Source organism: Watersipora subatra, chromosome 6 (assembly GCF_963576615.1).
Source record: "Watersipora subatra chromosome 6, tzWatSuba1.1, whole genome shotgun sequence".
Lineage (NCBI taxonomy): Eukaryota > Metazoa > Bryozoa > Gymnolaemata > Cheilostomatida > Watersiporidae > Watersipora > Watersipora subatra.
Genome location: NC_088713.1, coordinates 11,090,474 through 11,113,690, shown reverse-complemented (window position 1 = coordinate 11,113,690; position 23,217 = coordinate 11,090,474). Strand labels below are relative to the sequence as shown.

The window sequence follows — 23,217 nt, the reverse complement described above, 5'->3', positions numbered from 1 at the left end:
ATGACTGTTATGCTGTGAGCAGGTTTAAAAACTATAAACTTGTGTATGAAAATACCACAACAACATGATAGTTCACAATTTGATTTTGGCTCAACATTTATGTTTGACAATAATGTACATCATAGTAAATCATTTGAGATCCATAAAATCAGTAAAGTTTGCTTGACTCGTTACTTTTTAAAAATCTTCTACTGGCATCATAATCAGTAGAATAGTTATTCAGCTTCATAATGAGAGACTATCAAATAATTATCGTTATTAGTAACAAATAAGTATCACCAACGATTACTCTTGTATTGGTAAATGATGTAAGCGATACCGCGGTAGCCGTTGACTGTTTTTTGCAGATTCGATTCACTGCTCAATCTGAAAGAGCTGGATGTCAGTGAAAACAACATGAATTCTGACAATCTTGTTGGCATTGACAAGCTTGTGTCTTTAAAGAAGCTTAATTTGAGGTCTTGTAACTTGACGAGACTTCCATTTAGGTGAGTCTCTAAATACATTCTGAGCAACATTTTGGCTTGATATTAAGTCGATGGACATTTATTTGTATGCGTATACACTGCCTGGGTACTCAAAATTTTGCTGTATTACAAATTAATATCTTAGCATCAGAAAGTTGAAAAGTAGAATCAAAATTGTTTTAGGGTTTTTTAGTTTTCAAGTAGCCGCAAAGCAAACTGAACTTTTTTGTAAGCTTGAAAGTGCAACAAGTTCACATTGATGAACTCACATAATAGAATCTCTAGAGAACATTCAGTTTTTTAGAATAATCTTAATAGTTTTTTGTTTCAAGACAAATTACAGGTTTTTGCTAGTACAAGACAGTGGTGATTTTACACAACGACCAATATAAATATTTCAGCAAAGCTATGCTGTGACTAATTACTTTTTAGATCCATATTAAACATTCAGGTAATTTTACAATCTATCATAATTTTGATGCATCAATAAAGTAGTAAAGTTGACATTGTCAGCTTAAACTGATATCTGGTGGTTAGTTATAAATGGACTACCTTTATGCTTCATTCAGCAACACCTATGTATTACTTGTTCTAGTTGATGAAATCATTTACTCTTGTGTTAAGCATTTTTTTGCTCAACTCATAATTAGTTGTAATAAAACTGGAGAAATATATATTGTCTAAATACAGTTTTCATTTTACCTAACAGCTCAATTTCATTTTTTCAAAAAGACATATCATAAATTCAAAGTAGTGAGATAGTTGTAAACTTCTGAAACTTTTCATCGAAGTACCACAGCAAGATTTTAGCTAACTCTTTGATATTTGTTAAAGGCATTTGCTTGTGACTATGTTTGTTAAATCATCTGAAATGTGCAGAATTAATTTGACTCTTTAAACCTTTCGAAAATCTCTCAAGGTTGTAGTCAACATCTTTATTTTATAAAAAATTATTTAGAAGTTAGAGTGAACATTACTTGACAACTTTTGCTTCATGTTATGAGATTAACTTGGTATTTATCAATTGAAAGTAGGTAGAACATAACTGTAATTAAATATGACCTTTATTTTTTCAGTGGAATTTTAATTAGCTTAGACATTTAATACTGAGCCGATATCTTTAGTTTCTTTATTTTGTATCGAGCAATAGTTTACATTTTTTGAAAAAATATCAATTACAACATTACTCAACATTTTTGCACATTATTTGATAGAGGCTTGCAGGTCAAATCTAGTATAGATATAACAATGGGGTTTGTCTCAGACATATTATTGACAGACTGTACCCGTTTTGAATAAAACTAATTGTTTTGTGATGAACTATGACTGTTTTTACAGTTTTGATTCATTGACCAATCTAACAGAGTTGGATATCAGCTGTAACAAGCTTGATTTAAACTCTCTTGCGAGTATCAGCCGCTTGAAGTTGCTAGAGAAAATCAACTTGAGTTCTTGTGAGCTTACAGAGCTTTCATTCAGGTATGTTTGGATATAAACTCATAATTGTTTTTTGGTATGTTTTTAAAAACAGTTTGAGTTTTTATGTGACCACCCAGAAAAAAAGCTAATTATTAGGTATTTGCAAGTCTGGAAATAGAACTAGTGTATTGTGGTGAACTCAAGGGAAGACTTGGTAGTTATACTACATGAATTTTCCACTGTTTCTGATTAACGTTAAAAAACTTCAGTAGTGTTTGCATCCCTTTTGTATATTGTTTTAATACTGTCTTTTTTTAATTAGTTGAGTTTAAATTAAATAGAATTTTCAATTATTTAGTTTGAATTACAAATTAATTACCAGTGAGCTCGCTATCTACCATCCTTAACAGTTTACAAATGCTAGTCATACTATTATAACCTCTGTACTGGAAGCATAGATATCAGACGGTCTACAGCTAGATATGGTTGAAACATATACACTTTACCTATTTCCACCAACTCTGTAGTTTTCCAATAAAAAGTGGATGTGTTTTAAATCTGTGATTTTTCATAACAATAATGCATTCATAGCAAAATACCAAGGTAAAGAATTTAGGACCCATAGCTGCTCTGTTGTCATGGGCAAACCTCACCTTTGTGTATCACCTTCTTTGTTAGGCTCTATTTGTTTGTTCTCACTCAGCTGCCCGATTTTGGGTTGTGGCATAATTGAAGAGCATTTTATTATGTTCTGCTTGGCTGCCAGTTCTGCCTTTCTTCTACAATATAGGAGCAAGCTTTATTATTGTCCATTTGGTGAAGGAATGGCTAGCCTTGCCCAGAACAATTGTTGCTTGTGTCATGCTGTAGCTAAAATGCTTTGGGAGGTAGAGGTTATTTTTAGCCGGTTCAGTCCCTCTCAAATTGTTAGCACTTTTCAAATTGCTTTTTAAGTCATCGGTTCCGAGAATGCTATATTTTTGAAGAGGCCAGGTTTTTCTGCATTGTGTTTTCTGAAGAAGCCTGTTTACTGGCTAAAATTTTTAAAGTCCAGTCAGACATCTGTTTGCTGGGCATGGCTGTCACTCTTACTTAGGGTGTACCAAGCTGATGTGTTCCTCTTAAGGTGCTCCGCTCAAAGCTCACAATATTGGTAAGGCGCCCCCAGCTGGCCGCCAAGCAGGTTTTTGCTACTTTCTGGCCTGACAGATGCAAGAACCTGTATCTTCCTTCGTTAGTTACTGTTTTATCTCACCAGTAAACAGGTCTATTTAGCTAATTCTGAAAGCTAGAAAATCTGCTGGTGTCTTGCTTTTTGGTGTGCTTTTTTGTGAAGCATCCATTGCTTGCTAGAGACATGCTAGAATTGATACAGACACACAAATACAGTGACGCTGCAATTTACGTGTGGCATACTCTTTGGATGGCTGTCATATATCCACCTAAACTGCACTACCCCCGACATTGTTTTCTAGCTGAAGTGATCTGGTTCGCAGTATCTGCAGGGAAATACCCATGGTAAAAATTTCCTTTTTTAGTTGGTTGCCATTCGACTCGACCGTTGCTCTTTTTGTGTAAAGAGAGAATGTTTTAACGAGAGCGATTCGCTACCATATTTTTTGTCAGTAGGTGGTTGGGTGTCTTTACATAGTAGGACTCTGCATGGCACTAGGCTAGTTCATGCTGTCACTTCTAAATTAAGCACCTCTACCTGTTGATTTTTGTAAGTTTCAGCTTAATATAGTCGCTACTTACCTGCCACTTTCCAGGACGACAAACTTGGCTGTGGCTGTGGTATTTTTGCTGAACCCTTCTCTCATTGAAGCCAGTCACCCTTTTCAAATAATTGAGTGGAGTCGGCTCTGTATTAGAAGGTATAATCATCTTTTTCACAATCTCCTGACTGTAGTACACCGTTAAACCGTTAGGTTTTACATTCTTCTTCAGCTTTTTGTTTGCTAGTTTGGTGCTATCGATTTCTTTTATCCAGTTCATTTCGTCCAACATTTCAGTTCTCAAATCCTAAAGCAAAGCTAAGCAAATCCTAAAGTTTTGTGAAGTTAGATTCATGACGTGTGATGTTGCATGTTGAGTATTGGTGCTTGAGATGTTAACTCCTGTTTTCCAATATGATGGTTTTACTATGCTAGTATATTTCCTAAAATAAATTTGTCAAAACATTCCTCTAATTTGTTGATTGTGGAACTTCCTGGCCTGTCCAACCTCTGTATCAATTCAGCTTTATTGTAGTGCCGATGGCATTGGATTGTGCCAAATACATCCTATAGCCAAGATTGGCATGATGGTTTAGGATGGAAGAAACAGGACATCCATTTTTTGAGATGTCTGTGATGCCACCTGATTTTGTTGCCAAGGCGATTGGAGGTGCATTCCACCTGCCTCGTTTATTAAATCAATCAAATGTCGCATAGAATTTTTTTGGTTTCATGTATTTTGACAAGCATCAATGCCCAGGTAGCTTTGGGTAGCCTATGTAGTTGTGTTGTTGTACCTCAATTCAGCTAATGGCCTTTATTGTGGGTGATTGCAGCTTATTCCAATTTTTCTGCAGAGTCATGGCATAGGGTCAGTTAATTTAGCTTTGTATTGACAAACACCTCTGTTTTTACACTTTATATGTGCTTTTGCTAAGCCTTGATTATTTGGTGAAACTCAAACTTCACCTGGTGTCTGAATTGCTCTTCTTCCTTTGTTTACTGTTGTTTACTGTCCACACTTATTCTCCATGCGCATAAGTGGAGTTTCTTATCGCCTTGTTGTCTGCTGGTCAATTGTGCTCATCTGAAGGTGGTCTGGAACTATTCAAGTCTTTTTTAGTGTATTGATCACATACTTGTTTATTGAAACCAATTTCTGAACCATTAAAACAAGCATTCCAACCAATTCTTTTGCTCCAATCCGTACTTGGCTGGGTTTGCAGTCCTCTGCATTTTTACTGAATCCTAGCTGTATCCTTGTAAATTTTTGTAAGCTTGTATTTTAACTAGTCTATCAATTTCCTTGTTTAAAAAAATATACAGTAAATTTAATGTGGTTCGACAGATCATTGCTGTTAAAGTTTTCTATTAAAACACTACAAATGCATAATAATTAACAGCTATATATTTTTTGTAGTTTTCTGAGGAAGCTACATACTGTAGATAGGTTAGAATTGTATTTTAAGATGACGATTAGCTTTTTACCTAATATTTGATTGACAAACTATTCATACCATTCTGTTTCTGATTTTCAATTTCAATTGAAATATTATACTGAAAAATTGGAGTTTAAAGTCAAAATGAAATACATGTACATCTAAAGATTTTGACTTAGATGATACCTTATAAGTAAAATATCAATGAAATAGCTCAATTTTCATGCAAGTCCGCAGATAGATAGCGTTAAAATTGCAGCGCGAGTTTACTGACGTGCACAACTTGCATAATGTTAGCAATGTTACACATGAGTATTTGTTCCTTCGTTATTGTGTTGCATACTACTGTTTTTACAGACTTAGTCCACTCACCAAACAGAAACAGTTGCATGTTAGTTTGATGATTGTATGTTGCAGATTTTCTTCACTGATCAATCTGCAAGAGCTGGATGTCAGTGGCAATAAACTGTCTCGCTATTTCCTTGACGACATTGACCAGCTGTTGTTGTTAGAGAAGCTCAACCTGAGTTCTTGCAACCTGAAAAATCTTCCATTCAGGTAATGTATGTCTGTGTATAAACTTACAGCAACACTCAGGCATCATTCCGCATTGCTGAACATCGTTTCATGTATAGCCTACACATGTACATTTTTATTTTTTATGTTAGCTAAATATTATCAAGATAATTAGGTGTTTACTTAAAATCAAAATACTACAATTCAGGCTTTGTGTTGTTCATATTTATTATAAATATTTATAATGGTGGTTGCTATCTTTGTGGTAAATTCGGTTTTGTTTAAAATTGTAAAAACTATGTGGTGGATGGTATGCCATGACTTTGTATTTCTTGCAAATGTTTTCATATGTATATATTGTGCATGCTGTGTTGTTATTTTTATTATATCCTTATTGTTTGTTTTTATACTATATCGCTAATATGCTTTTATTTATCGCTGTCTTATAACCATGCCAAGGCATTAGCAATTTCATTTATTACTATTGTTATACAGTTTTTACTTGGTTCCGTTGTTCGGAATGGGTGAATTTTTTACATATAAAGCCGCGTGCTGATTAGGCGGAGCAATAGTCGTAAGCTCTTTGGCGAGCAGATTTTGTTTTCGAAATAAAAGCAAATGAAGCTCTTACTTATTTTCCCTTCTGTATGTAATAGTCTAGATCGTGGGAAGTAAATGCTGGCAAATTCCTTTACTACTGTATATAATGATTGTATTATAACTTAGAAACTTTAGACAGGTAGAAAGCATACAAATAATATGCAGTTATAAATTTACATAGTTTTCATGTAGCTCACAATGGTGAATGGCCTATTTCAAGCAAGTAGCTGGTGTGCTAATTTACTGTAACAGTGTACAGTAAATTTTTTTTAATATTTAATATCATGTTAAATAGTCGGCATCAGAAGTTTGCATTATTGCCCATCCTGAGGTAGATTTGGCAATCATTGGTAGACGCTGGATATCTCAGCATTTAATGTTAATCTTTAACTTTCTGCTATTCTTTATTTGACATAAATATCTAATTTTGCAGCAGTTTTCTTAAATTTTGCAGCAGTTAATTTTTAAATAAATTATACTGCAATAATTACTGTGAATATGATGCAGCAAAAAATAAACCTGCATTTTTGTTTTGCTGAGTCAAAATATGTGATTATCAGTTAAAGTATGATCTAGGACTATTATCTTAAACTAATATCATTGAAGTTCATCGATAATTATTTTACGATTTTTAATTGACATTAAGGTGCTTGATATTTTACCAGTTGAAATAAACTTGTCACTTTTTACATGAAATGTCAAATAGATAATTTAACCTTGTTGCACATTTGATGATAAAGGCTGGTATAATTCTAGAACTAACAAACTTTGTCATATTGATATTGGAGATCTTGAATTATTTATTGACTGTCTGTGCCCTGATTAAACTATTTTATCGATATTTTGGTTACCTGTGAGTGTTTCTTATTTCCAAGACAAGTATGAATTTTTCATATTTATAGATGTTGCCTTACATAAATTATTGACTGGTTGCGCTCGGATTGCATGGTTCCCATATTGTGGTTACCTGTGACTGTTTTATACAGATTTGCTTCACTGTCCAATTTGAAAGAGTTGGATGTCAGTTATAACAAACTGCATCGATATTCCCTTGATGAGATTGACAGGCTAACCTTGTTAGAGAAGCTTAACTTGAAATCTTGTGACCTTGAGGAACTTCTATTTAGGTCAGTATTTATACAAAATAAGTGCACTGTCTTGAAATCTTTTCATGCTGATGGACATTTGTTGAAGCAATCACTCGATGCTATATCATCATTGAGTGCATGTTACATCAATGTTTCTTGCATGCTAAACCAATATTTTATGCATGCTACATTGATATTTCTGCAAGCTACATGAATGTTCACTGAATGTTGTATAGAGATTCACCCTAAACTGAATCAATATTCACCGCATGCTGCATCAAGATTCACTACATGTTACATTAATATTCACCACACACTACACCAAGATTTGCCACTGTAACTCGCTACATATATATTCACTGCATGTTACATCAATATTCACTACACGCTACTTTAAAGATGTGGTTGCTTCAAATTTGAGTTGATCTTAAAATAAAGAATTTTATTTTTTCTATCAGTTGATATGTTGTTTGTTGTGTTACACGATCTCATTGCCAAGATATTTGAAGATTAAAATCGAAAAAATCTGATTGCGGTAAAATTTCTCAGGCCACAAAAACATGCCCAGAATTTTCCAAAATGATGTCACGCATTATACAACCTGTCTCTATCTCTTGTATTCACATTGGCTATTTGCAATAAAAGTCTAGTCCTACGCGGCTCTATTGGCATATATCTTATTTGGTATTTGCTCATGTTGGATAGAATAAAAATTTAAATCTAGCTACAGATGCATTAATATGAATGCTTTAGAGGCATCAAATAACAAAAATTGAAAATTTGTTCTACTCACTTTCTCCAAATGTTGTGTAAACGTTTGGGTACCGACTACCGATTCTACCGGTCTACGGTAATTCTGTCAAGCTAACTATGTAGAATAAGGTCTTTGTAGCAGCACAGTTCCGCCGCTACTCATGCTAACGATATACAGCCTCCCATAAGTCCCGCCCACATCATGTCCGTCGCCCATCCTTGAGGTGAGGCTGTATATCATTGCCTACACCGACTACTAGTTTCTCACTACCGAAGTAAAATAAGCAAGCAACATAATTAAAAAGAATATACATAGGGATAGAGTTTCAAGGATGAGAAGTCTGCTGCAAACTGGATTTGAACTCGCATTCTCCTGTTCTGTGGACATCCATATACCATATCCAATTCACTACAATAATCTGCAAATCATGTTAGGCTTTCTCAGGCCAAATCATGTTGGTTTCTTTTCAGATGTATTGCTTGTGAGGTCATGAAAGAAGCACACGCTCGAACGTGAGCTTTTTAAAAGAGGGCCTCATTCAAAAGCATATATCTCTTGACAGGGTCGGTCTACAAAGACAAAATGGCATCAAATTGTAGCTGATGTTTTAGTCTTTTATGGGTCTTAATTTTATTAAATCAATTTTTTTGATGGAACCACATCTTTAAGACTAACTGCATACTACTCAAATATTCCCTGCATGTTTCATCAATATTCCCTGAAAGTTACATGAATATTCACAGCGTGTTACATCAATATTTACTGATCGTTTCATCAATATTGCACAGTTTAGCAACCAATTCATATCTAATTATTCATTTTAATATAAAGCAAAATAAATTTTTCAAGTTCTTTTTGTTCTTTTGTTTTCAGCTGGAAACAAGGAAACTGAACTTTATTGGTGTTTTGTGATTTTTAAAGCACGGCAAATTTACTGTGATAAACTCAATTAATCTTATTTTATGGGAAACATTCCCCTGTTTTTAAAAATAACTCAGTGTTTCTTTTAAGTAATTTTCACAAAATTTTAAACTCAGATTCGACTCATGCGGTGTTTTCATTGATAGCTCATACAATCTTTGGCATCCTCTGTATTTCTTCATGCTGGCTCTTTAAACTATTCGAACTATAGTTAAAATAAACTTATGATTTGCCAAATTTGCAAAAAAGTGGATGATATGTGCTGTTTTTATTACCATTCACAATTTTGTTCTATGTTTGGTTTGCTAAAAAAGTCTTCCAAACTATTGACACACAATGGAGGTGTTGAAATTGGTGTTTTGCAAGTTTTTACCTTCATTTTTTTTGTTTCTTTGATTCGAATCACTCTATATTTTGACAAGGAACACTGATGAAGTACTTGCTTTGCTTGACCATATCAAATGTTTGTATGATAGCCTATAACATTCAGCTAAAAACATGTATAAATACAGATGAAAAATTGTATAGCGAACATAGATATTTATGTTATGAATTAATCACAGACTTAAAGCCCAGACACTTTTCAACGGAAAACTACACAGAGTTGGTGGAAATAAGAAATCTGCATATATTTCTGAAGGACCTTTTGAAGGCTGCCAAAACTATGGGTGTCCTTTAAATAGGGTGCAATAGTATGACTAGCACCGGTACATTCATTTTAGGGTGATAGATGACAACCTCTCAAATAATTAAGCTTTGCTTCAAACTACCTAAGTGCAAAGTTTTTGTCATTTAATTTTAACCTATTGAAAAGACAGTATTGAAAAATATAATAATTTAAATAACATGGTTCAAGTCCCTCAGCCTGAAGCAGAAACATTAAAAAACTTATGTAGACTAATTAACAAGTCATCTCTTGAGTACACCACAATACATTAATTAATCTTCACTTCTGCAAACACCTGAATTTTAGTTTTTCCGATCACCACAGAGAAATTAAAACTGTTTTTAAAAAACTGCTAATAAACAGTCATGAGTTTATATAAACATAAAGCTCTAAAAAGTCTAAAAAAAACCTGTAACCCTTTCTATTTATTGTTTCAGATACAAAATATATGAGATAAAATTAATGAACTTTCAAGACCGTTCACAGCTGTTGAATTTTTGCATGGAAATGCCACAAAAATTCAATAGTCATGGTTCGATCTTGTGAGGAACGCATGCACTTGTTAATTGAACATCTTTAAATTAGCTAATTCTTCTAGAATTTTTTAACTCATGAAACTTTTTTTATTTTTTCTGCAGGATATGTCATTAGTAGACTCAATATTGTGCTTTGTGACAAATAGCCTGTAGGTCAGGCTAAACCTAAATTGATAAAATTTCTAGTGTTTCATACTTAAAACAAACTTGGTAATTTCAGTTGTGGGGTAAATAAAAAAGAAATTATTAAAAGTTAATTAATATATTTACTCTATCACTTGATTAGCCCAAAATATTCAATACTGTTCCAGGTTCCGTAGACAGCCTCTAAATAAAATCTATATAATAATTGGCTTAAATTTTAAGCCAAAGACCCGTTTCTAGTTAGGAATTAAAGTGTGTTAATATTAGTTGGAACTTGATAAAAAATATCATCAAAGCTGTTCAATTAAACAAACCAATACAATATCAGATGAATAACTACAACTTACTGCACATTAATTGATATCGGCAGGTATATTTTCAGCTCTATTTACCAGCTGAAATGTTGATTGAGAGCAACATAGTCCGCTGATACCTACCAGTTGTTTTTAAAGTAACAAGTGATTGTGTCCTGATTAAACATTGTTAGTAAAACTGTAGTAACCAATAAATGTCGGTTACAGTCTTGCTTCACTGACCAATCTGAGACATTTGGATATCAGTTGCAACAAACTGAGTCGATATTCGCTTAAGGAAATTGACCAGATGGTGTCATTAAGAAACCTCAACCTGAGTTCTTGTGGTCTGACAAATCTTCCATTCAGGTGAGCTTGTACATAAACACTGAAACGCAGCTTGGTATCATTTCATACCGATAAAAATTTACTCATGCGTGTATTTATTGCATAGCTACATTAGTATTTGGCTAAATAGCTACAAAATGATATTGTCTTAAACAGTGTTTGAACCAAAAGTAGAATGAACAAAATTTCAAAAGATTTACAGTTATTTGGTGGTTACAAGAATAAACATACATTACTCATGCTTCTTCTTTTATTATTGCTTGCCATCAAAAAAGCACCATAAATTTGCAATAATACACTTACTTATTATTTGTAAATTCACGAAAACATGTCAGGATGAACAATGTCATTCTTCAAGATAAATTTTAAAAACCTATAAACACAGCTTGAGAAACTATTGTAATTTTTTGTTTATGTCTCTTTTCATACTATGTAGTATTTAAATTGTTTGAACTAAAACATTACCTCAGTTCTAAACATAATTTAAAAATCAAACTGATTTAATGTTTGTAAGAAGTTCTGAATATTTACTGTTGTTTTTGTTTGTTGTTATGTCAGCATAACAAAAGAGACTTAGCATTAGGTCATTGTTAACATTGTCCTAAAACTGCCAGACAATTATATTTACTGATAGTTCAACACTTACCGTAAACCTCTAATTGAATGACACCTTTATTTGAATGCCACCTGCAATTGAACGCCACCCTGAGAGGATTGAAAAAATAGACTGCCACCCTCCAACTGCGTGCCACCTCCATTTGACTACCTCTTTGATATTAGTTGATCTTTACAAGCCCATAATCTAAAATGATCTGTATAAAAGCGTCCACAAAATGGATATTGATAATGAATCGTATATATCAACAACAATTAATTATCTTGTTGCCCAATTTCGAAGCGTGTTGCTTATTTTTTGTAAAAATTTTGAAAGAAACACCATAGCAATAATCATGAACGGTCTTTGGCTAATGGTAACTCTCTCACAGTTTTTCTACTTTGATGTAGCTTAAATACGTATAAAAAAGGCTTAAATGTATGATGTTAGATGAAATTTCAGAGCAACGGCATAGAAATAATTACTGCCTCAGGCTAATAATAGTTCCTTGTTTAACGCGGTCCAGATCCTTAGAAGTACCTGTAAAAAAGTATAAATACGGTTGAAATTTACGATGTTACATAGAACTTTTAAAGCAATGCCATAGAAACAACTACTAACTTTCCTAGACTAATAGTAGTTTTTTGTTAACCGCGATTTTAATACTTTGAAGGACATGCATATAAAAACCGGTTCATAAGTTTTGGACGAAATGTTGAACGTATTGCGAGCTTTTTTTTTACCCGATGCATTAGTGCTAAATTCGAAGCAAGAAATTTTTTTCTTTCACACAAACTGTTTAGACACTAATATTGACTGTTTTTGCAGTGCAGAAATGGAATTGAGCCAAAATATATTTTTGAAGGTATTGGACAACTAAAAGATGATTGTTTCATCAAACGCAACAATCAGAACGCAGCTATGCGAGCGAATAATAGAAATATTTTTGTTTCAAAACATAAAATTTGGTTTCTGCATGTAATATAAGTATAGTTTTTTATGACACTTGCTCATGATTATATATTTGTATCATTTGATAGATTATTACTATATACTGTAAAAATATGCAGATTTACGCATGTTATTTGATCGCATCTTTGCGGCTATCTCAACACAGCTTACAATGAATAAATGCTCGTAGCTCCACTTTAGGGCACAGAAAACGCTGGTTTTTGATGCTAACTGTAGCAAACATATCAGTGAGTGCAATGAGATTTTATTCAACATTGATAAATATGGGTATAAAACAAAAATGTTATCCAATTTTAATGAAATAAAAGTTACGAATGCCAACAAATCGCAAATATGGACACAGACTATATTATCATTGCAGGTCAATTGCAAGCAATAAATATCAATTGCTAGATATTTATCGGTATATGCTACATATTTATTAACATATGTTTGACTAATTAAAAGGAAGTTGGCAGATTTATTGCATACAAAACGTTTAATATCACTCCACCGGAAAAAAAGAGCAAAATATAGTCGATTTTTGCTTCCTTCGCAATAGAGCTGAATTTATCTTCCGAAATACCTCACAAAACTGTTTAAAAATACGCCGCCAGCCTCTATTTGCACGCCAATTCCAATTGACCACCACTATAGAAGAAGGGTTAAAAAATAGACCACCATCGTGCTCAATTAAAGGGTTTACGGTAATATTAACTATCAAACAAAGTACAAACTTTGACAACTTAACATTGCTTGATTTACTAAAACTGATACCCAGCATAAAATATATGCAGACCCCAACATGGTAAAATTGATTAATTACCGAGTGTAACAAGGTAAGCATGTAAACTTAAAGCAAAAACAAAAATATGATGGGTAAAAAAATACTACGATAAAAATTCTAAGGTCAAATTGGTCATGTCCTAGCGAAGTCAACTGGTTGTATGAGTAGGCAGCCCTTTTTGAGTGGACTGAATCGACTCAGACATTCTATTTTGGCTTAGCTTTAGCTGATTTTGCGTTGCCATGGCTTGCATGCTTCGACTAGTTTCGGTCCAGATAGTTGGTCTAACAGGTAGACGCCGACGTCAAAATCTTTAGTCTGGTGCTTGACTTGATGTTTCAGCAACTAGTCTTGACATATGTGCTGAAAGCAACAGAGACCTATCATAAAAGACAGGCAAAGTACTGAATTACATGGTGCCTGCTACTCATGTTGCTCATTGTGAAACAGCAGCTGCCACAGTCCTTTATTAAAGTCTATGGCATGGAAAACCTTTTTTAGTGTCCAAACCGACAAACTAACAGCTGGCGCCTGTTTTAACTTTTCCGAAAAGGCATGATATGTTTTCGATAGATCTGCATTCTGAATGGAAGACTAACCTGTCATTCTGCTAAATGTATGCAGTTTGGGCAGGCTTTTAAGACCCATAACAGGTCTTTGAATATGGCTGGAAGCTTGTTATTTTTCTTGTGACGTTTTTGCAATAGCCTTTCCCAGTTTTTTGAGGCCAGTGAAGGCAGCTTATTTTTGTCTTCTTGGCAGATCACCTTCTGTGGTTGCTGTAACATGTTGTGAACAGTCTCGCAACCTTCCTACAGTGGCATCACGTATTTGTGAGTTAAAATGAACTCTATTGGGGAATGTAGTGATTTATCAGGTTTAGCAGTTTTAGCTCCATGCCCTGTACAATAATGTTGGCCGCTTCCTCAATCTTCCCATGTCCTGGTGCGTTGTCATTAGCGGGAGGAGCAGATTCTACCCATATTGGCATCTTGCTGGCAGCGGTGTTCAGACTGAGTCTCCTAGGCAGCAATTGTTTCATTCAATCATCCATTTAATTGTAGGTAAAACAGGGTAGAACATATTTAGTCCACATGCCAGAACCGGTAGATTCTGCTATAAAAACTGATTTTCAAATTTTGCTCCTTGATATGTGCACATCTGCTGTAGCACTCTCTGACAGCAACATAACTTTATTGCTGAGCGTGTTGACCACCATTGGTTCGGTGGAAACAAACAGAGGCTAGACATCTTGCTAACAAGTGAAGTGGTCTGTGACCACTTACTCCCTTATGTTTCCCTTCAAAGTAATAGGGAATGGGATGACTAAGTCGATGGCTATTTATCACTAAGGGCAATTAAAGGCTATAAGTTGAATATAAAGGACATCCTTATTCTATCATGCTTACCGGCTTGGCGCATGTCACAATTTTTACTAGCCTACTGAAAATTGCACTCCTGATCAGTCCAGGTCGTGTACTGACATATGGCAAAATATTTCAATGTTGGTGTGGGTGTGTGTGCCTGTGTGTGTGTATGTGTACTTGTGCCATGCAGTGAGCAAATGGTGCACAGCTTTGTTAGCCTTTGGAACTCCCCAAGCTTTTATTGCTTTGTCTAGGAACGCTTAAAAGTATACAAAATTTGCTGAACTTTCAGCTCATTGTCACTTGGTGTATGATTGCTGTGGGTCTACGCCTTTGTACTACTGCAGGCATGCCAATGCTATTTCGACTGCTACCCTTTGGTTTTCTCTAGGTTGTCTGTGTCTTAGTAAGAACTGTTGTAAAATGGACATGGTCGTCAACCTCTACTGTTGTCATAGCCCTCCTGTATTGCTCCTTATCCCTCAACCTGAATTTAGTCAGAGCAATGTTTTGCTGTTTAATAACTTGATGTGACATAAAACCTGACTGAACATAATCAGCAAAAAAGGCTAACAATTACCGTGAGTTGCTTGGACATAGCTCATCCTGAATAAATATTTAGTAATAGGCACCATCTTGGCTGCTGGCTCTGAGAAAGGCTTCGCCTTGCTTTAACCACCTGCAATGTAGTCCTTATTTCCTTTGAGGCAGACACTCATCATGTTTCTCTCCTTGGCAAGCCGGTTACAAACCTGTTTGATGCACTCCTTAATGCAGTGCCCTGACTAGTTGTACTTGTTGCAAACATTGCTAGAGCATTTAGCTGCAACCTGGTCTTTGAAAGCCTGACAGAGATAGCAGTATTTATTTCCTAACTCACTATATATCTACCTAGTCAAAAACTTCTTTTCATTTGTACTTGCTATGTATAACTTGTTTATCGCCTTGGAGATGCGCCTTTGTTGCAGGATTCCTGTTTTTCCCTCGCTGGGTCTAAGGGTTGACATGTATATTTGTTGCTGAAACTACAAATTGACCTTGATAAACCTATTGGTTTCTCAATCTACTGGGTGGTTGGTCAAATCTGCTTTATCTCATTACCGGAACATTGTTTTGGCTCGCACCGATCACTTATGAGCTGCTCGGGTTGGCCGCCACCTACTAGTAACCCATTCCTTGTTGACATAGCAATATCAAACAGTTGTTTATGCCTTCGTCTTTAATTTTTTTCTGGTTGTAAATTTCTAGTGGTATTACATCCTCAACCTGTTGCGCATCCTCAGGGGAGAAAACTTCAGCCCCAATATTTCTGCGGGTGCCTGATGGCTGGCTTTTGCTGCCCTTGTTTTCATTGGACAAATCACCGTAACCAATAGGATCTGGGTGTGACACAAAATATATTTCATGTTCTTCTGAATGTTATTTTGTCCCACCTTAACTGTGTAACTAACAAAATAAATGTGATTGCTCAACTCCATACCTTTAGGTCCTATGTCAAAATTTAGCTAGGTATACACACCTTGCAAGAAAAGAAGTTTGAAAATTATTGGTTTTGTGTTTTCTTCCTTAACCAACTTTAATCTTAAGCCCATATTAACTCATAGTTTTCAATCTAACTATAATCTGCATTACTCTCGATTTTGGATTGGCAGCTTAAAAGATAATAAGAAGATGTCTTGCAATGTTATCTAATAGCAAATAATTATTATTCTGCTAGAGCATAGCATCTAAATGCAATGTATACAACACAGGCTACTTGAACATTTCCGTTTTACCTTCAAAAGTGTCTCGTTTTGGTATAGTCTCAAGAATCATTTAGAGTTTTGACGAGAAATTATTTGAATCGGTGTGAGCTAATCTAAAAGTTTACTACCTAATTAAATTAAATTTTAGAACATGGTTTTGAATCTGCTTGGCTCTGTGAAGCATGACTACAATGCCATGTCATTTTTTTCTGGTCATTTTTCTCAAATCATGCTATAAACATAGATATTTTCATTTTGCATATAGAGCCTTTACATTATGTGCCATTTTGATCACAATCCTGTGTAGTTAGTCATGTGGAGCACCGGGCCTATAGTATGCATAAACGCACACATCACAATCAGAGTACTTCAAAACTGACGTAGTAATGATGCTCTTTTCATGATGCTCAATGACTGCTTGTTCCTTGTTGGAATACCTACATAACTTCCTTGTGTCCATCAACTTGTTTAGAGCTTGAGCAGTATAGCTATTTTTAGAATGTACCCTTTTTTGTAGCGATAGCATCCAATAATCCATGCAATTTATAGAATTTCCAAGGCGCTAGTCAACCCTCCATTACCTTTTTAGAGGTCAGTCAAAACTATGTCCTTGCTGATGATGCGGTTGAATACCAAAATTTGTGTTGGAGCATTTAACTCGCCATGCTCAAACAAACGAGTGCACTCAATTTCTCACAGCGGTTGCACAAACATCAGAGGGCACTGGTTAGTAACCAGAACAACGTTTTCAAATCTGTTTTCTTATTGATCTGGCTCACCTCACATACTTCTTCCGTCTTCATGTCCCACTGCTGCATGGAATCTGATTCACGCCATGTTTTTTGCTGACAGCCCATTGCTGCGTTTTTGTCCAAGTGGCTCCACAGAGTTCCTGGAAACTGGTCAACAAATATTTTGCTTAGCAAATTTAGTAAATGTGGTTGTAAAAAAGGTAAACAAGTGCCCCTCTCAAATATTTTCGAGCTCTGCCTGGCACTTGTTTATTTGCAAGTTGCAGTGTAAGCATAGGCTTGGTCTGCTGCTGTGGTTGTACTCAGACTGAGTATTTTCAAGAGTAGATCATAGTTCAAGGTGGTATACAGGCTGGCCTGTACCTAACAATCTTTCTGTCCTTCTTTTCAAGGCAGATTCTTGCTTGGGTTTTTTGTAGACCCCTGAGAAATTTGTCTAGTTTTTAGGGGACATTTATCTTGGTACAGCTAGTATACAATGCCACTGTTTTGATCCTGAGTCTTTTTCAAACTGGCTTTGGAGGTTCAGGCAGTTCTTATTAACATTTCTTTTTCCACAACAAACCCAAAAGAAACAGTTGTGGCAAAGTTAGTGATTTGACACTACAGGTCAACTTTTGGAATTTGTAAACATTTTTTGTGTTCACACTTATGGTGTTTGCGGTGTGTGAGTAGATTTTGCAGGAATAGCTAATTGAGCAAGTTACAAAATGTCTCCATGGCCAAGTTTGCTTGTTGAGGGTTGGGCAAACCTCCACAGGCAATATGAACCGGCCTTCTTACCTCCTTGGTATAGTTTTGGAAAGGCTCCTCTTGCTACATTTTACCTAGCTCAGATTAATATAGGCTTGTGTTGGAGATAAGCTGAACCAAGCTTGTTGCATGTTGGAAACATAATCATTGGGTCGTTTTTGCATGCAGTCCTCAGCTTCTCCTTCAGGTGCCTCATAGTGGGTTCTTCTGCACATTGCCTTGCCTTTGCTATCTTCTAGAACTGGATGATAAAATACTTGACATCCTTAGACCTGTCATAAAAAATAGTTTTGAAATGTGCACCGAAATCTTAGTAAAGCACATCCATATTACCTACACCACGACATGGACTAATTAGTTCATATTCTGGTCAGTGGTGGCAAATCTGTTGACCGTCCTTTTCCTCCAATGTTTTCCTAGGATGCTGAAATGCCAATTTAAGGCATACCAATTTGTGTCAAATGTTGGGTTTGCGCTGCTGTTTTTCAGAAACTTTATGTTAAGCTGCTAAGCTGCCAACTTCAAATAATTTCTTCCTTGGTAAATTCCTTCAAATAATTTTCTTCTTGTAGGTGTTCAGGCAAAATTGTTGTGGTTAATCTAGTTTTTTTTTCTAGTGCCACGTTTAAGGTAGTATAGAGAAATTCATTAAAAAGGGGTATTTTGCATGGAGCTAAGGATCAAAAGCAGATACCACTGCTGCCACCAGTGGGAAGGAGCTGAAGATACATCTTAAGAGGATGCACATGCCGAAGCTCGTGCAACATCAAGCCTGTTATTAAGATCAATATATGTGTATTTTGCGGATAGCAAAATGTAGTTGTACAAAATATACAGATGGCGCAAAAATGTTCTGTCTGGTGCATTTTGCTAGTATCTTTATATACTGGCTTGGCTGTAACCCATTTCAAGCCATTCAGAAGTATTTTTTTTTTGGAAATCCAGCGGTTCAGCCTGAACTGAGCTAACCCAAAACGATTCAAAAGTTTGCGTGGACACAGGGTCAGCGGTCCCCAACCTAAGAATGTTGAAGTAAACATTTTATATATCTCCCAAGCCATGATCATAGTTATCCCTGAAAATAGAGGATAATCGTAAACATTTGAGACAGTTGCCAACTGCAAAACCCTGTAAATACTTTAGTATAGACAATTCAAAGTGTTCTCAACTTTTAAGGCTACGACAACGCAATAGCTCATAGTATCATGTTTTGATACCGCTTGTATTGATTCTTGATTTGCACTCGTTGAATAAGTGTTAGAGTTTGAGTTCTGAGTTGAGAATCATTTGAGTTTTGTAGATTCTGCTTGACTATGTAAACTTTTTTTATAATTCCTGTATGTAATCTTCATATTTTTGATTTTCCGGTGCAAATAATTTTGATGCCAGTTTTAATAATATTTAATAAATATTACTTTTTATTTTAAACAAACTTGATAATTATCGGTTGCCATATAATTCCTCAAACTTTTAACAATAGTTACTTTAAAACATTTTAAGCAGTATTTGAATAGCATAAAATATTTAATTTGGTTCCAGTTTCTTCAGTTAATTTTCAAATAAAGTTTGTATGATAAATAGTTTGAGGTTCTGTCTAAAACAAAATGTGTTATTATTTTATGAATCGAACTGTTTTAATTTTAGTTGAATGTGATGAAAAATATTGTTCTATTAAAGCAAGTTTTTCCCAATTTTGCCTTGATATAAATTTATATAACCTTTTACCGGTCGATTAAAACTTGCCACTTTTTAAATAAATTATCCAATAAATAGGTCCATATTTGTGCACATTTGTTGATAAGGGTGATACACTTGTAGGTTTTATAAGTCACTATTATATTTACAAAATTTGTTTTAACCCTGATAGAAAATTGTTAGCAATATCAGTTACTTAAAACGTTATTTACAGATTTGCTTCATTGACTAAACTGAAAGAGTTGGATCTCAGTTGCAATGAACTAGGTCAGTATTCTCTTGATGACATGGACCCCCTGGTGTTGTTGGAAAAGCTCAACATGAGTTATTGTGGTCTGACAAACCTTCCGTTAAGGTATGTTTGTATACAAACACATAGGTTTTAAAAAGTGTTCTTGTGGTACTCTGGTGGTTTCGAGAAAATTGAACACTAATTGTGTTTTACCAGTTTCAATTCATAGCGAATTTACAGCAATGAACCAATCATAAACTCTAAAAAATGTTCACCATATCATTACTCTTTATTTATCCATTAAATTTGTATTATTTTATAATCATGCTGAAAACGTTGTGTAGTGTTATTGCTCTATTTTTTAAACCTTCTCACATAATGGCACTCAAATAGAGATGGCGCTCGAATCAAAGTGGTGTTCAGTTGTCGGATTTATAAAAACTGGTCTTTTGTAACAATAATTTTACTCTGAACCAAACTTTATAAACACTAACAAAAGCATATCTCATGAAATTTGTTTAAAAAATAACATAACCAGTTTTAAAAATCAGCCACTTGTGTTTTTTAGTTTTTTTTCGGGAAAGCCTATAATGCTTTAAACTTTGTTGTGTATAGTTTGTAAACCACTGAATTTTTCTTAATGTTTGTTAAATGTTAGAGAGGTTTCTAAATTTGCTCATTAAACACTCCACAAGGTAGAGTCAAATGTAAGCCGAGATCAAAGCTATCAACTTTATGTTAGAACTCTATGTCACTAGCCAAAGTCAGCGACGGTGCGCAAAAAGGAATTTTTACTCGTGTTTGTACTATTGGCTTTAACCTTTACGTATCAAAGACGTAATACTATGATACTATCAAACACTTTTTAAATAATGAACACCTTCTTAGCGATATTTAGCCCACTAAAAGTGAATGACTTTTCTAATTAAGGCTAGTATGACCATTTGATGTCAAACAAAAGTTAAAACTTAAATGAGACAAAATATAACATTTGCTGAATGATAAGTTAGTGTTACGCAAAGAGTTTTGCCAATCCATCAATGTTGGCTTTCAGCTAGACATTAAATTTAGAACATATGTATGTTTGAAATTTAATACATTTTGCAGGTTATATATACTTTTTCAACTATAATAGATATGTATATGTATGTATATATATATATATATATATATTTATATATATATATATATATATATGTATGCGTATAAATTAGCGTATACATACACGCATATACTGTATATACGTACATATGTATATATGAACATTGATATATATACATATATATATATATATATATATTACCTAAAAGCAAATGCAAAAGCATATAAAAAGAGAAATCTACACTAAAAACCTAAAAGATAATTAGTGGAGTATGAAATATTTGAAAAATTAATGCAAAAAAAGTAAACTTTTAGTATTTGCGCTACAAATTTGGTTCGTGCGAAGCACTCAGCAGACGTGATTGTACTAAAATGAAAAGCTTTACTGAATGTGTCCAAATATCAGAAATGGGCTCGCTGTGTTAATCATGTAATTTAGTGCTAAGTGTAACCGAGAAGATAACTCCTAGCATGTCTGCAATTAGATGTCAATTCATTTCTTTTTTTTAATGTGCCTAAGTGTGGTTTGCATATTATGAAGTATTTTTCTAGTAAACATAATTTACATAGTTTTGTTTTGTTTGCATATGGTTGTGCTTGAGCTAATACCTTCCATGTTATGTTGTATGTTGAGTTGCTGTCTTTCAACTTCCAAATGTGCTTGCTCAATTCGGTGTGGAGCTGTTTGTTTTTGTGGTTAAACGAGGCTTTATGGTTGCTGTATCTAGTTTTAAATTTGGTTGAGCAAAGTCCTATATAGGTCGCTACGTGGTTGTTTGTATGGTTGCTCACTGTTGCTTGATATATCACATTTTTGGCTCTGCATTTTTCTTCCAAAGGGCAGTTGTTCTTTTGTCTGCAGTTGCAACTTTTTTCGTCGGCTTCTCTTTGTAGTGTACTGGTTTTATTAAGGGTTTTGTTGCTTGCATCAATGATTGTTTTCATGTTTGGCATTACCGAGTAGCTCAGTTTTAAGGTTTGTCTATTAAATATTGCTTGGAGTAGGTGTTTCTTTGGGAAGCATGTCATAACTATGCTGAAGAATTTTTGTCCGAGATTGGTTGAAACATTGGCGCTGAATGGTTGGTTGTAACATGTGATTTTTCTTTGTCTGTTACGTTTTTTATATTTTTTCACGTTGGTTTCATATTGTAGTTTGCTGTTGTATTCACTCTTGTGGAGTGCTTCTTGGTATGGTTGCACTGCGCTGTTAAATTGTTCTTCATTTGATGAGAGTGTGTTTAATCTTTTGTTTATGTTGCCTGGCAATTTTTTCAATATGGAAGGTAGATGGTTGCTTTGTTTGTGCACATATAGTATTGTGTTACCTGGTTTTTGGAAAGGCTTAAAGCTGCCATCTTGTAGATTTAAAGTTATGTCAAGAAAGTTTACTGATTGTTTGTTCGCCTCAATAGTAATTTTCATATGGTTTTTATTAAATATGTTGCATATTAGTTTTTTTGTTTTCTCTATAGCTTGAGGTAAACCCTAGCAAACCGGAAGTCCGTCGTCTCTGTATAGTCCAATGCTGCAAGTCAATTATTTGGCTATTTGAGTCAGTAAGTCCCTACTAATTCACAAGTCTCCACTTCGTCGTAGCTACCCATAGTCACGTCAAACAATTTATTAGAGTTCTTCTTCTTCCACGTCGTTGTGAAATACAAGCGATCTTTTTGCATGTGGTATGGTTGCCTTTTCATTTTCTGGGATATCTGTTATGTTGCTTGCAAAATCTAATGCTTTTTTTAATAGTGCCTCTGTTATTGAAGAGTAAAATTCACAAACGCCAATAGTAATAAATGCTTGCTGTTGCTTTTTCTTTATTTCTCTAAACCAATTCAGTACGTCACCCGTACTTCGCCATAATTTTACATTAGTTTCTCTTGTCACTTTTTTATTGATACTTGTGAGCAGAGTTTTGCTTATTTTTCCTATTTCATATTTTGTTGGATTGATTAGTCTACACGTGGGGTGGTTTGTGAAACTATCTTTGTGATCTTTTAACGTTATGAATGGCTGTTTCTCTGCTATTGTCTCAATTCTTTTCTCAAGTCCTAATTTGTGCGCTATTTCTTTGTCTTTTGACTGCATTGAGCAAGCACATTTGGAAGTTGAAAGACAGCAACTCAACATACAACATAACATGGAAAATATTAGCTCAAGCACAACCATAAACAAACAAAACAAAACGATGTAAATTATGTTTACTAGAAAAATACTTCATGATATGCAAACCACACTTAGGAACATTAAATAAAAGAAATGAATTGACATCTAATTGCAGACATGCTAGGAGTTATCTTCTCGGTTACACTTAGCACTAAATTACATG

At 34.5% G+C, this 23,217-nt stretch overlaps 1 protein-coding gene across 1 annotated transcript in view; it reads left to right on the top strand.

Moving 5' to 3' along the window:
• The window catches only part of LOC137398029 (leucine-rich repeat protein lrrA-like), a 60,636-nt gene continuing 37,419 nt past the window's right edge, over nt 1-23,217 (top strand). Inside the window, exons 1-8 of the mRNA XM_068084129.1 lie at nt 1-14; nt 348-488; nt 1,806-1,946; nt 5,458-5,598; nt 7,143-7,283; nt 8,469-8,510; nt 10,788-10,928; nt 19,767-19,907. Of these exons, the coding sequence (XP_067940230.1) occupies nt 1-14; nt 348-488; nt 1,806-1,946; nt 5,458-5,598; nt 7,143-7,283; nt 8,469-8,510; nt 10,788-10,928; nt 19,767-19,907 (902 nt within the window). The remainder of the gene's footprint in view (nt 15-347; nt 489-1,805; nt 1,947-5,457; nt 5,599-7,142; nt 7,284-8,468; nt 8,511-10,787; nt 10,929-19,766; nt 19,908-23,217) is intronic.